This window comes from Haliotis cracherodii, unplaced genomic scaffold (assembly GCF_022045235.1).
Source record: "Haliotis cracherodii isolate W230 unplaced genomic scaffold, xgHalCrac1.p SCAF_24, whole genome shotgun sequence".
Lineage (NCBI taxonomy): Eukaryota > Metazoa > Mollusca > Gastropoda > Lepetellida > Haliotidae > Haliotis > Haliotis cracherodii.
Window position 1 is genome coordinate 8946013 of NW_027266280.1, and position 14743 is coordinate 8960755.

The following is a 14743-nucleotide window of genomic DNA, read 5'->3' on the forward strand; positions in this document are numbered from 1 at the left end:
GCTTATAACGAGCTGACGGATATGACGAAATGTGTTTTGATCCCGGCCATTTGCTGTATACTTGCTCTATATATGCTGTATATTTGCTTATAACGAACTACGGTTATAACGAACTAAAATTAGTGGTCCCTTTGAGTTCGTTGTAGCCGTAGTTTACTATACTGCGCGCGGGCGCTCATTTCTTTCAGCTCTCTTCTACTCTCGGTAAAGAGAGGCCGTATGTTTTGTATTTCAAGATTACGGTACTAAATAAACCATGCCTTTGAATTTGTACAGATAATATAGAATAAAACGTCACATCCTCGGCTCTGTTTAAACACTTATACCATCATGAAACTGATACCAAAATCGTTAGGCTACCACACGTGTTTCCTATACCGTTAAACCCAACACATTCACTCATTCATAAAAACGAAAACGTTAATATGGATTTGAAATCATTGTACATTTAATTTGATACGCTCCAGTGATTTATTTATCAAAATTATATTTGTTCGACTCATCCTTAGTGTGGCCTAAATTAGGAAAATTAATCATAAGTAATATTAATCTTCCATATACAAACATCATATATACCGCATGCCATAGCGGCGCTTCAGCAGCGCTAACAACCGGGTTTAGGCGACAGCGGGTGGTGGTTCTACTTCCTAACCCTGAAGGATGATTGGCTGCTATTTTCTACACCGGAACCTCATATCGCTATATTCAATCATAATTTCATTTTAAGTCAAGTCCTTCCCGGGAATATTTCTGAAATTATTTATGAATTATTCAGAAAAGGTTTTCTTATTTTATTAGCTCACTTGACTAAAGCCAAGTGACTTTATGTCATGGTTTGGTTGTCCTTCGTCGCCAGTTTGGGGGTAATATAAATCTTTTCCTCAGTAGGCAAAGAATCCAGTGTCGCTGAAACTTCACCTGAAAGCTCACACAATGATTTCTAATACGCCCCCCGTTTCAGCGATCTAAATTGAAAGTTTATCTTTTTTGAAACAATTGCAAGCAATTAATGAGAAAATAAATTAATCTCTTATCCAGAAGATATATATGTAACAATTGTGCTTTTTATCATAAAAGCCTGAAACTTGGTACAAAGGAAGTTGTTGATGTGGTTGGTAATTTCAAAGCGGTAGGTACTTCAATTTTATATTCTGTCGACCTTGGCAACCATTTTTCAATATTACAATATCTTAGAGTGGATTCTCAAGTTAACGGCTCCTTTGTGATCTTTTAATAACTATATACAGTGAAAGGTCACTAAGTGTGTCATTTAAAAGTAAATTACATGTAGTTTATAAAAAAATATCAATAATTACACAATTTGGTTCTTTAGGAATATTGAGGCTTTGCAAAGTTTGATAAGTATTTTGTAATAATCATGCACAAGCTGAAAACAGCTTTAAAATAATATATGATTGGTTGGTTTGTTGTTTAACGCCGCACTCAGCAATATTCCAGCTATATGACGGCGGCGGTCTGTAAATAATCGAGTCTGGACCATACAATCCAGTGACTAAAATCATGAGCATCGATCCACGCGGATCGATGACATGCATTACCCAGGTCAGCGGGCCTGACCACCCGATCCCGTCATAGCGTTTTATTATTGGGACTCTTATTCGGATATTAGAAACAAGTTGGTCTTAAAATATTACAGTGAATACCCTACAAATATTATCTTTATTTGTTTCTCGTATTCTCCAGAATACCGATATTGTATTTTTGTGTAATATGTGAAAAAGATGTTGAATGTCTATATATCTAAAAAAAAACCTGCCTGGCAAAGGAATGTATGCTCTTAAAAATTGAACTAGACCAAAGAATTACAAACGTTAGCGAAACATTACTAGGCTTGAAACATTCACCTATATACTGCAGACTTAAGGTTCAAAGCATTACTAGGCTGGAAACATTCACCTATATACTGCAGACTTAAGGTTCAAAGCATTACTAGGCTGGAAACATTCACCTATATACTGCAGACTTAAGGTTCAAAACATAACTATGATGTACGTATCAAATACATCACAATCGAATCACCATTTTTGGTTTGTTTCATATTTAGCCACCAGCAAACATGATATGGATGTATATTTTGTTTTGTATATTATTTGATTATGTTTGAATTTTAGGCCCGGTGTGTTACTTACTTTAAATTTCTTGTTTATTTGTAATTACGCCCTTACTATCTTTGTCAAAAAATCGAAATAAAAAATGTCGTTTTTTAACAAGAATTGATGAAATAAACCCCTATGAAAATAAATTTAATCTCATCGCAACCTGTTGCATATTTCTTGGAAATCGACGCGACACGCCATTTCTTGGAAATCACCAAGACACGTCATTACTTGGAAATCACCAAGACCCGGCATTTCTTGGAAATCACCAAAACAGGTCATTTCTTGGAAATCAACGTGTAATTTTAAAATTCAGGGGTGACAGGTTGTAGAAATGGTGATAAAATGATCAACGAATTTATTTCTCCAACACACTTTATCATATAACCGGATGTTAATTATGTTGAACTTGTAGTTATGCAGCAGTGAGTTTGAAGTGTTTCCCCATCAGTATCACATAGAGTAAACTACGTTTATAACGAACACGCTTATAACGAACTGACGGATATAACGAACTTATTTTTTAGTCCCGACCATTTCTTGTGTATATGCTGTATAAATGCTTATAACGAACTACGGTTATTACGAACTAAAATTAGTGGTCCCTTTGAGTTCGTTATAACCGTAGTTTACTGTATTAGGAATGACTATCTCTCCATCCCGAACATCGACCTGGCCGAACTTGACTCGATGGCTGCCAAATCACCAGTTCCCTGGGACAGTGCTATTTATGTCATGAACCCAGAGGACAATCTGGATCTGTAGTTATGTTCAGCATTATCATAATGTCATGGTGAAAATGAGCCTGTTGACACAGCCATTGTCAACGGAAACACCTGATTTGTTTGTTTGTTTGTTGTTTAACGCCGCACTCAGCAATATTCCAGCTACATGACGGCGGTATGTAAATAATCGAGTCTGGACCAGACAATCCAGTGATTGACATCATGAGCATCGATCAACGCAACTGGGATCGATGACATGCATCAACCAAGTCAGCGAGCCTGACCACCCGATCCTGTAAGTCGCCTCTTACGACAAGCATAGTCGCCTTTTACGGCAAGCATGGGTTGCTGAAGACCTATTCTACCCCGGATCTTCACGGGTCGGAACACCTGAAGTATGGGCGTTTTCAGCTGATGACGACGACACAAAAAAGACTTCTTATGTTTTAAGACCGATAATAATGTGGCCCTCAAACAGTGGTTAGTGTGTTTTACCTAATTGTGTGTGTTCTGAAATAGATTTCATCCTGTTTGATAAGCTGGTGTTCATATATCAAACGTATACACTATTTTAATGGGTTATCGGCAGCCATTGTTAAATGTATCGATGATTAGACTGTTGGTAGATCGAGTTTTAATACGCACGGTTTCTGTGTGAAAAGGCTTATCTTAAAAGAGGTATCAATGGGAGAAAGGATACTTCTTTTCAACCAATAAGAATCAAGCATTATTCAACGTATTGGCAGAATTGCAGCCAGACAACCTTAAATTGAAAACATAGTAGGTTTACCTCCCTTCAACCATGAAAACAAGAACGTTTTGAAAAAGGTACTCTTTTTGATTTCATAATTACACATATTCCGGTAGTGAAAAACGTACCCAATAATAATATTATGTACTTGTATCTGTGTCAGTGAGTGAGTATGGTTTTACGCCGCTTTTAGCAATATTCCAGCAATATCAGGGCACCACAAATGGGCTTCACACAATGTACTCATGGGAATCGAACCCTGGTCTTCGGCGTGACGAGCGAACGCTTTAACCACTAGGCTAACCGACCGCCCCTCGAAACGATAAGAGGTGAAGTGAAATGGGGTTTAACGTCATTGCGGACTGTCCGGACTGATGCCGATTTATAGTGCTAGCACACTGAGATACCATCCTGCAGTTTAACATGAATACCCCACTCAGACACAGTATACTGACTCCGACCCGACCAGTCCTTGTTTTAGCCCCTTAATGCCGAGCGCCAGACAGGGTAACAACAAGTACAATCTTTTAACGTCTTTTGGAATGACGCGGCTGGGGATCGAACCCCGGACCTTCCGCTCTCCGGGCGGACACTCTACCACTAGACCACGGAGGCGGTCTCGAAAGGATAAGAACAATGAGCGAAAATACCCATGTCGCATTTTCAGCTTGCGTTAATTATGTCCTTACAGATCTCACTACTTTGTGTGTACCCATTTTCGGTTCATGATAAACTTAGCCCTGCGACTTTGCTGTCTGAAGATAATTGACATCTTCATGCAAAATCACACACACACACACACACACACACACACACACACACGCACGCACGCACGCACGCACGCATGCACAAACGCACGCATGCACAAACGCACGCGCACACACACACACACAAACATTTCCTTCGAAATACACATATCGTAAGACACGAATGACTCACAAGACAATTGAATCGAAATATATGCATTTATTTCATCAAAATATGCACGCAACAGAGTGAAAATAAATAAATACTGTCTTCTATTCCAAACATCACAGAAACAGCCTCTGGAATGCCAATAAAGATAAACGATGGCGCAATGTTCTCTACCGAGAGTTACTTCCCTTACCATCAACAGGATGATGAGAAGGCTTTTTACAATTATCGTAACGTAACATCTGTACAAACAAATCTTTGTCAATTGAAAACTCAAGAGAAGAAACACAACCATGTCTTTAATGAGGATAGAATATCCACGGGCTACACATGACTCGACTTACAGGAGTCTAATTAGGTGTCAATAATTAATTGAACTGCAATGTATGCACCAACAAATATGCATCTTTAGTATGTGCATACAACTCATTCGCTGCTTCAAACATTACAGATAAAAGGGGCAGGATAGTTTGTAATATAATTGTCGATAAATATTGAATATAGTTTATATTATGATGACTGTATAATGAACTTGCTAATTGGTATTGATTGGCATAAATGAATATATGTCCAAAACAGACCAAGGTAAGCAAGAAAAATGTGCACCCGTCTTTTAGGAGTGAAACAGAAAATAGGGAATTATTCAAACGTGTTTCTTAATTATACAGTTTTAAGCAACAAGAGGAACTATAACCAACGGATTTCTAAATATTTCAAAAATATTTTTGCAAAGCATATTAATAAGGTATATAGCATATGTCCAACTTTGGTTTCGTTTGATCATTTAACAAGTTGCGTGGCTTTCCATTCCGCTTAATTTTGTGTGTACGAGTATTCCAAAGGCCTTGGCTGTTTTAACAAAGAAATTCAAGAAATACATACAACTAGGTCGGCCTATTGCTAACTTATCCCCTGATAATCAGATAATCCATATCCACTGTTAACGCAAAAATATAATCGGACGATTGGCCCCAAACTATACAACAGCTGTACTCGTTATCCATTAAACCAAACACTTTGCCTATCTGTCGCAGTGTAATCGGATCCTGACACATCAAGGGGATTAACTCTTCATTATTGATGGGATTTTTTATCGCGGGTTTGGACTGGGTCGAATGTGCTTTTTATTTTGAGAACATTTATGTTTTGTTTGGTTCAGCAGTAGAAAAGAATACGCCGACGTTGATGAACACGAATATGTAGTGTAATGCATCAATAAATGCATATCGAGAATGGGTTAGACTTATGGACTCTAACATACATGTTATTTTATAAATAAAATGTACAGATATATACATCACGGGCCAAGTAATGGCAGTGCCATTTTTTTAATGTATGTTTTGCTTCCACTTTGCCAGTTTTATGGAATATTGAAAATAGTATAAAGAAGGCAGCGCTACCAATGAAACATGTATAGCTCATGCTGATTGAGTTATGTCCCTTGCACCATATTCTCGCGAGATCCAACTCTAAACAAAGCCACTCTCAGTTGTTTGAAAATATGTAAATGAAAAATATACTTCGGCGCTTACACCATCCATGAATATAAGAAATAATGAGTGCGAGTGTAATTACACTGAGACAATCTGCTCTCTAAATATATATGTATATGGTTATTGATTTTTCTGTTTCGTACTTTTGGATCCAACCATACTTTAGGGCCCGACCATTTAATATTCGGGGGGAGGGGGGAGAGGGAGGAGGAGAGGAGAAAGCGAGTCGGGTATGCAAAATATACCATAATTATTTTTTACCCACGGCACATTACTTTACCCACCCACCATCGTCTTGTTAATGATTTGTTTTTTGGACAGAACCTAAGGGAAACATTGCATTTGTTACAGTGAATTGAATTTAACACCCCTGCCCCAAAAATATCAGATGTCTGGCCCGAGGGACTAGTTCTGTCAGGTGTTGTCTGTCAACCTCCGAAACAGCTACAACTCTTCCCCACAACTGCATCATAACCTACTCAACACCTTTCTCACATGATTTACTCTAACTAATATACAGGTAAAAATGCGTAAGAATATTTCCTCATTAGGACGTCTTATTCCGATAGAAACTCACGAATACATTCTTCAAAACATAACGGTACATTCCATCTCTTATCTCAGCAAACTGTACTGCCAAGTCCTTTCAACAACTTGTGGATGAATCCTTGGTCTTTCCATCACGTAACGAAGCATGCCGTCAACACTCACTGAATGCTTCGGGTCGGCTCCGAGCCCGCAGTGACTGCCACACAACACCACCACAGACACAAGCACAGGCGAACTCCATATGAATCCCCATATGTGCCGAGACAAGATCCATGTGTAACCATGTGCTTTCGAAATGCCCTGGATTCGAACTTCTACCGGTTTCTCCCTCACGAAGTGCATACCAGAATGCCATGACATAAATTCAATGTATACCAAATGAGTGTGCAAGTGCATTCGAATTGGGAAAATAATACCTGCATAATACTATCCTTGAAATTATATTACACATGGATATTCTTCCTTACCCGTGACCTCTTAGCCTGGACACGTGTGTGTAGTCACGTGTGTGGCAGTCTAAACAGACACCTCTGTGTCGGGGTTATCCAATGGGCGTTTTTCTGTACTGGTATCCAACATGGGCGTGTCTTGTCCTGCCTCACAAATACATGTATGGTGGTATTCCAAACGGACACATGTGAACACTTCCAAACTCAGACAGTACCAACTGTGTCATCTCCAGTGCTGATTACCCATAGGGAACGATTATCATATCAAAACCAATATCACAACACCTGTCGGATGAAATCGTGCGAATGGACATGGAATACCAGTCTATCATATGCTACTCAAAATAAGTTACGGACCATCTGTATCTTTCATACTACTGTCGTTAATCGTTCATGTTATATAACTATGGTAATATGAAAGAATGAAAGAACTGGCGGCCCTTAACGTATTTTGAGTAGTATAAATGCACATGAACGCTTCACACCAGGCTTGTCACAACTACTTCTCTTATCCATCACTTCTGTGAAATATATGGAAGAAATACCACTACTGTATGAAACGGTGGTTCCAACTGCAGCATCACACAAACTCGGGATCATTGTCAGCATTTGAGAGTGAAAGACTTGACAGGGAGGACACGGAGTTGGAGGGACTTCTATCTTGGGACACAGCCCTGACCAGCCGCGGGGTCTTGTCCTTGCCATTATTTAGGAAGGTACTTCGACCAGTGGTCAGCGGGGTGGCCATTCTTGGGACGGGCGTTTCAGATCGATCCTGCAGTTCCTCTCGGTCGTGGGCAATCCGAGCCATCTCGGACAGCTCGTCATCGTCATCCGGGTTATAGAACACTGGCTCCTCGTTGGACGTCTCACTTAGGTTCCGATGCTGGGTCTCTTTGTCGAAACTTAAACTTGTTGACAGATTACTGAAGGATTTTGATTTTCTGTTTTTGCTGAGATTGGGTGCAGGGATTCTGGATTTGGGGCCATCCGTGTCTTCCTTTCTCGGTCGAAGCTTTGCCATTTCCTTCAGTTTATAGACAAGCGCTTCTGCGGTGTTGCCGAATGTGTCCTCATCACCGGAATCAATTTCGTCCTCCATCCCCGAGGATGATACCCCGTTAAGGGGCGTGGACGTGAGGTTGTGAGATGAGGATGCGAAAGACGGGAGGGACCGTGAATGGTTAAGGGAGGAATCCAAATTGTTATTGCGGTGCACTGGGGTTGAATGCGAGGACACACACTTTGAGTTGCCAGAACTCAACGATGAGAGAGACGAATTTGAAAATCTCACAGAATTCAAAGACCTGTTGGAGGCAGCTTTAGCGTCCGGATTTTTCAGAATTCCCTGAGAAACTGTATTGTCACGATTGTTCACACTGTCGTCATCATTGGCGCCACCAACTGTGTTGTTAACAGATTCACGCAGTTCTTTCTCCTTCAATTTTTTGAATAATTTCTCCATTTGTAGGTAAGCTTTCGCGTCTTCGGGAGGGGCATCCAGCTTATCCGGATTAACAACAATACCATTCTCCATGGGAACGCGAAGAGCTTCTTTAATCTCCGCAAATGACCTAGAGGTCAATTCAAGTTCTTTCCTATTCATAGAATTGGGTGTCATGGCTCTTTTAGGCCTAGGAGGCAACTTTCTTTTCGTGTCGTGAACCGTGGAATTGACCCAGGCTTCTGTCCTGCTCTCTGTAGACTTACCAGAACCGATAGAGATCTCAGACTTCCTTCTCGTCATCTCCTGTCGAATCATGGAAGGATCAGGCGTCCTAGCCCTCTGACGAGATCGAGGAGAATCACAGTTTTCACTTGAAGCACTTCGAATAAACCTGTTTGTCCTCCTGCTAGAGTCGTACTTAGTGTTTCCGTTTGATGCCAAGGTAATGCAGTGAGCACCATCACCAGTCCTGGATACCATCAAACACGACTCCTCGGTGGCTGCCTGACGAACAAGCCTCCGTGGCTCAGCACTGGAAGTCCTCTGTCTCACCTCTGCAGCACTCACAGTTCTTGATTTAGGTCTGGATCTCTCGTCACTAGTCACTGATTCTGATTCTTCATCAGATAGGGATATTTCCGTGGAGGTTCTACTGACACTGGTGCGAACATCAGCCACGCTCTGAGATCGCTTAGACAAGGGATAGTTGGAGCTCCTCGACACAGCACTGGTTCTGGAAACGACACTCCTCCTTTCCCGTGTAGGAGTGGCCGTTCTCGTTTGACCTTGACCCGGGCCAGGTGTTGATGACCTACGAGCCTGGAAAATACTAGTATAGGATTTCTCCTGGGGCACGGTAGATGCTGGTCGAGGTGGGAGTTGTTTCCGAGGCGTCCCTGGGGTTGTGGGGCGGGTTATTAACCTCCTCTCCCCTTTCTGAGGACCAGCAGGTTTATCATTGTCATTTGCCACAACCTGAGACGATGGGGTTGAGGACCGGGGGATACTGCTAGGGCGGGGGATGCAGGATGGGGTGGAGGGTCTCTCACTCAGCACTGGGGTTGAAGGACGGCTGCCTGACTGACCTATCACCTTGTATTCATCCACAGAAGACGGGGTAGTGGCAGCAGAGTGGGTAGGAGTCTTAGGTCTCTGGTAATTACGTGTAGGCGTTTTAGATCTCTGGTAACTGTTCGTGGGCGTTTTAGGTCTCACAGAGCTCGTGGGAGTCTTAGGTCGGGATTCGGAAATAAGACCACTTGGCCTTGACACTGGCGTTTTGGGTCTCGACACAGATGTGGCAGTTTTGGGTCGGTTGGGGAGTGAACGTTTTGGGGTGTCCCCGTTCTGAGACAGATAGCCCGAGTCGTTGCTCGAATTGGTCCTGCTGACCCTGGTGCCGGCACTCGACTCCAGGGACTGGCAGACCGTCCTGGCCTTCTCCCGCACAGCCCGCCACGAGCTGGTAGCTGATGCTGTCCTAGACGACAGCGAGTGAGCTCGGGAGCTATCGGAGCTCCCCTGAGATCGAGGAGAGTCGGAACTTTGGGATGCTGATCCGTTCTGAGATGCTGCTCCAACCTGAGGCACAGACAGCTGCTTGTTGAGAAGGTTCCGAAACTCTTCCAGTGTCATCGTGTTGATCTGGTTCATGTCGATGTCGCCGGAGGACGCGGCGTTGCCGTCGTCGTCCACGTCTAACGCCTCCATGGACATCTTCCGTGGGGTGCACGGGGCTGTCTTACTCAGACCACTCGACCTGAAACGAACAAAAGCCTGGTCAGTCACACAGCGAAAGTTACCTGAGGCAAACATTGTGAATCAGCATGTCAACCAAACTTCGCACGTAGCTGCAAAGGTGAATGCGTGTGTTACTTAAAACCGTCCAAATAGGAAGATCCGGGGTAGAATAGGTCTTCACCATCCCATGCTTGCCGTAAAAGGCGACTATGCTTGTCGTAAGAGACTACAAACGGGATCGGGTGGTCAGGCTCGCTGACTTAGTTGATGCATGTCATCGACCCCAATTGTGTGGATCGATGCTCATGATGTCAATCACTGGATTGTCTGGTCCAGACTCGATTATTTACGGAGCGTCGTCATATAGCTGGAATATTGCTGAGTGCGGCGTTAATCAACAAACAAATAAACAAACAAACCAAATAGGCGTGCAGGAGATACTGTGTGTATTATTTATTGTTCATACCCTCGCTCAGATCACAGGGTGAGTGAGTGAGGGAGTGAGACACATCGCCCTGGAGTATTTTGAAGGAGTGGGTAGGTGAGCCAGGTTTAACGTCGCAGTCATCAATTTTCCAGTTCAATCACGGCGGCCAGCTAAAAATCGAGTTTGGACCAGACAAATCAGTGATTGATATTATGAGCAGCCCCGGGGACAGGCAGTCAAATCACCGAACCTAACCAGGTGATCTATTTAGTCGCCTCAGCGACAAACTTGGATAGCCAATTCTAACTCAGATATCACATTGTGGCGTCACTAGAGAATAATATCCACATGCACATATTCAACAAAAATAAATTGTTTCCTTGGTTAAATGTGTAATCATACGAAATGCGGTGATCCCTCAATCTTCTTGATACATCAATAGCAAACTAAAGTTCAGTAAACTATGGTTATAACGATTTCAATTTCATCATAACCGTAGTTCGTTATAAGCATGACTGTATAAAGCATATATACACAAACAGCCGGGAATAAAATAAGTTCGTTAAATCCGTTAGTTCGTAATAAGAGTGTTCGTTATAAACGTAGTTTACCGTATTCGCTGAAGCAACCATTTTTTTGTTCTTGTTTTTAAGATTGGAAAATAAATAAATCAATCAATCCCACCAAACAAAATGGAAAACAAAAAATTGTCCCAACAACAAGACAAATAGCTTGATACGCCTGGTGTCATGTGTTTGTGAATATAACTAAAATTGTTTAGTTCCTCTTTCCACAGTACAAAAATTAATGGCGGTTCCTTAACACACACAACCCTAGCATTGTAGACCACCTAACAATGCAACCTTAGACGCCCTGACTCCATCAAACAGTTATTAGTGTCTGTTCCTGGACGCACTGAACTGAGCCCTAACGCCTCAATCATCTCAACCATCATCGCCCCGTCAGGCGTTCCTGGGACATACAAAAAGTGTTGTTCAGTGGACATTAAGATTAACATGAATTATCAAAATTGGTTAATATATCGGAAGATGGGAGCGCGTTGCCCCCTTCGTCCAAACCCTTCAGTGTACCATCCGAGATACCTGACTAGTGTACGATATATCTCGATGGCACATTACTGTGCTAATGTGTATCGTGACTGGTGATCCCAATACTTGTGCCACGCATGGCCGCATCTTCAAACCTTTACATGTACATTAACATAGCATCAACATGACTGATGTTATTCAGGTTTACATGATGGCAACAAATGAGTGGTCGGTGTTGTTTTCAACAATCTCTGCCAAGTACAATAGCCGGGTAAGTGTACACTTCCACCCGCAGTTAACTAGTGACTGAAGCTGGTGAAGCGGAGACGTGGGAATGTGGAGATGCGATGATGTTCGCGCGTCCCTATAACCGATACCATACTGTATTATCGGTCAATGGGGTGAAAAGGTGTCGGGTAGCCTAGTGGTTAAAGCGTTTGCTCGTCACGCCGATGACCCGGGTTCGATTCCCAATATGGATACAATGTGTGAAGCCAATTTCTGGTGTCCCTCGCCTTCGTATTGCTAAAAGCGGCGTAAAACAACTCACTCACTAAATGAGGGAAATGGGGGGTGCACTCATATTGCGACGTACGTGTGTGTGTCTGTGTGTGTCTGTGTGTGTCTGTGTGTGTCTGTGTATGTTTAGTACTAACTCAATGAGATACCATGTCGCATTTAAACCTGAATACTCCACTCAGACACATTACACTGCCTCAGAACCGACCAGTCCTTGTTATATCCCCTTAATGCCGAGATCCAGGCAGGATAACAACAAGTACCATCTTTTAACTTCTTTTGGTATGACGAACCACCAACCTTCCTCTTCCTGGGTAGACTCTCTATTCAATAGAAATGAGAGTGAGTGAGTATGGTTTTACGCCGCTGTCAGCAATATTACAGCAATATTACAGCAATATCAAGGTGGGCGACACCAGGAAAGGGCTTCATAATTTGTACCCGTGTGGGGAATCGAAACTTGGGTCTTAGGCGGGACGAGCGAACGCTTTAACCACTTGGCTATCCCACCGCCCGAAAGAAAAATGAAACGTCTGCATCCTCTTCAAGGTGCAGCATCACATTTCTGAGGTGATTGGGTTGTTGTTTCTTAATCTATGTTCTACTGGGTAACGTGACCCATCCACGATTGTTACATATAGCACCGCAGGAACACAGCAGGTATAAGACCAGTTAAGATCCGAGGTATAACAGGTCTTCAGCAACCCATGCTTGACCTATAAGGCGAATATGCTTGTCGTAAAAGACGACTAACGGGGTGGTCGGGTGGCGACCAAGATAATACAGTGCTGACTCGACGCAGTATCCGGCACCCGAAATAGGGAAGTCCATTTGCATTTGTGACCAACTAGTGTTATTCCGGGACAAGCCGAATAGCGACTCGTGCCCCTCTCGTGACCATTTTTGTGACCGGGTTCCGTCTTAGCGCAAACGGGCATACCTAAAACAATTGTCAATTCGTTGTGTAATGGTTCACACATATTTCCCCATATATTATATATATTTCAGATGCAATTTAAAGCACATCAGGACATGAGGAATTATACAGTATGACTGAACACATTTAACTGTGTCTTTGGTATATTTTTAGACGCAAGACATATGTAAAATCAAAAAATAATTCTGAGGGATTCTTTGACGAAGAACTTGAAATCATACGCGCATTCTGATTGGTTTGTCGTATTTTCGCACATAACATTCGATAGGGGGACGAGTCTTCTTGCAGGATACGGAAAGGGGCGAATCGTGACGAATTGTCAATTCGAAAGGCTTATACATGCCTTGCTAACTGCAAATCAAAGTGCTTACCAATTTTTCAATTTAACATTCAGTATACTGTTTTCTAAATCGATGGGAACGATACGCGGATGGACATGGCTGTAAATTAATTCGTCCACTTTAACTTCTCCATTGCCGTAAGAGGTATTACATAAATAGCGGAAACAGCCGCGGAAACCCGAGAGAACCAAGGTGAATCATATCCAATTGAATATAAACTAAGTACGGGGAGCTTTGAGCGACACCTCCACAATCCGATATGTCAAACCAGCTATCTACTGGGCTCTGTGAATTAAGCCCATTGCTTTCCTATCAGCAGATCTACACGCACTATCGGCTGTGTATAAAACACACGTACAGTGGTGTCCAAGAACACGTTTTAATCAAAGCACAGTAAATGAGATCAAATAGAACGCGACATTCACACATATCACACCTTAACCTCTCATAGAGTCAATTACAACATTCCACAACGAGAACTCGGCCAACGGAAGGCATTCATGACCACTCGTGTCTTTCCGGGACAAGCCGACGTTACGGAAAAGGGCGAGTGGTGACGAATGGAGGGAGGGTTGAAGCTTCCCTGTCAACATGAGTTATCTGCCTTGTTTTGTGAGACAAAGCTTCCATTGTGTAACATAGTGAGGTGTGTTCAGTGTCGGGAGTGATTAACACGATCCGGGGGGCCAGCGGTAACAAGGCTCATTAGAAGAGGCTTATGAATAATAATGGGTATTATAGGTATTTTAGGAGCTGAGAAGGCTATTGATAGTACACGTATACATTACCTTACATACTGACGTGTTTTGTAATGTTTCGAAGCCTCAGGCAGGTTTGGATTAGAAATTAATCGAGTAAGCTTTAATGCCGCTAATGGTAGTATTTCATGGCTATCAGCTGAGGTACCACTACCCCCTGTGGATGGGGATGGCGTGATGGGTCAATCTGGCAACCGTCCTACCCTGTGCTGAGTGAAAGACCCTCCGCCTTACCCTGCATCCCACACCCTACCCTGCATCCCTCTCCCTACCCTGCATCCTACGCCTTACCCTGCATCCCACACCCTACCCTGCATCCCACGCCCTACCCTGCATCCCTCTCCCTACCCTGCATCCCACACCCTACCCTGCATCCCACGCCCTACCCTGCATCCCACAACCTACCCTACCCTGCATCCCATGCCCTACCCTGCATCCCACGCCCTACCCTGCATCCCACGCCCTACCCTGCATCCCTCACCCTACCCTGCATCCCTCACCCTGCCCTGCATCCCCCACCCTGCCC

General features: G+C 43.0%; 1 protein-coding gene across 1 annotated transcript in view; it reads right to left on the reverse strand.

The window, feature by feature from the left end:
• Positions 1-4552: 4552 nt before the first annotated feature.
• The window catches only part of LOC139472263 (GAS2-like protein 2), a 111719-nt gene continuing 101528 nt past the window's right edge, over positions 4553-14743 (reverse strand). The window contains exon 5 of the mRNA XM_071254669.1: positions 4553-10205. Within this exon, the coding sequence (XP_071110770.1) occupies positions 7580-10205 (2626 nt within the window). The 3' untranslated portion in view covers positions 4553-7579. The remainder of the gene's footprint in view (positions 10206-14743) is intronic.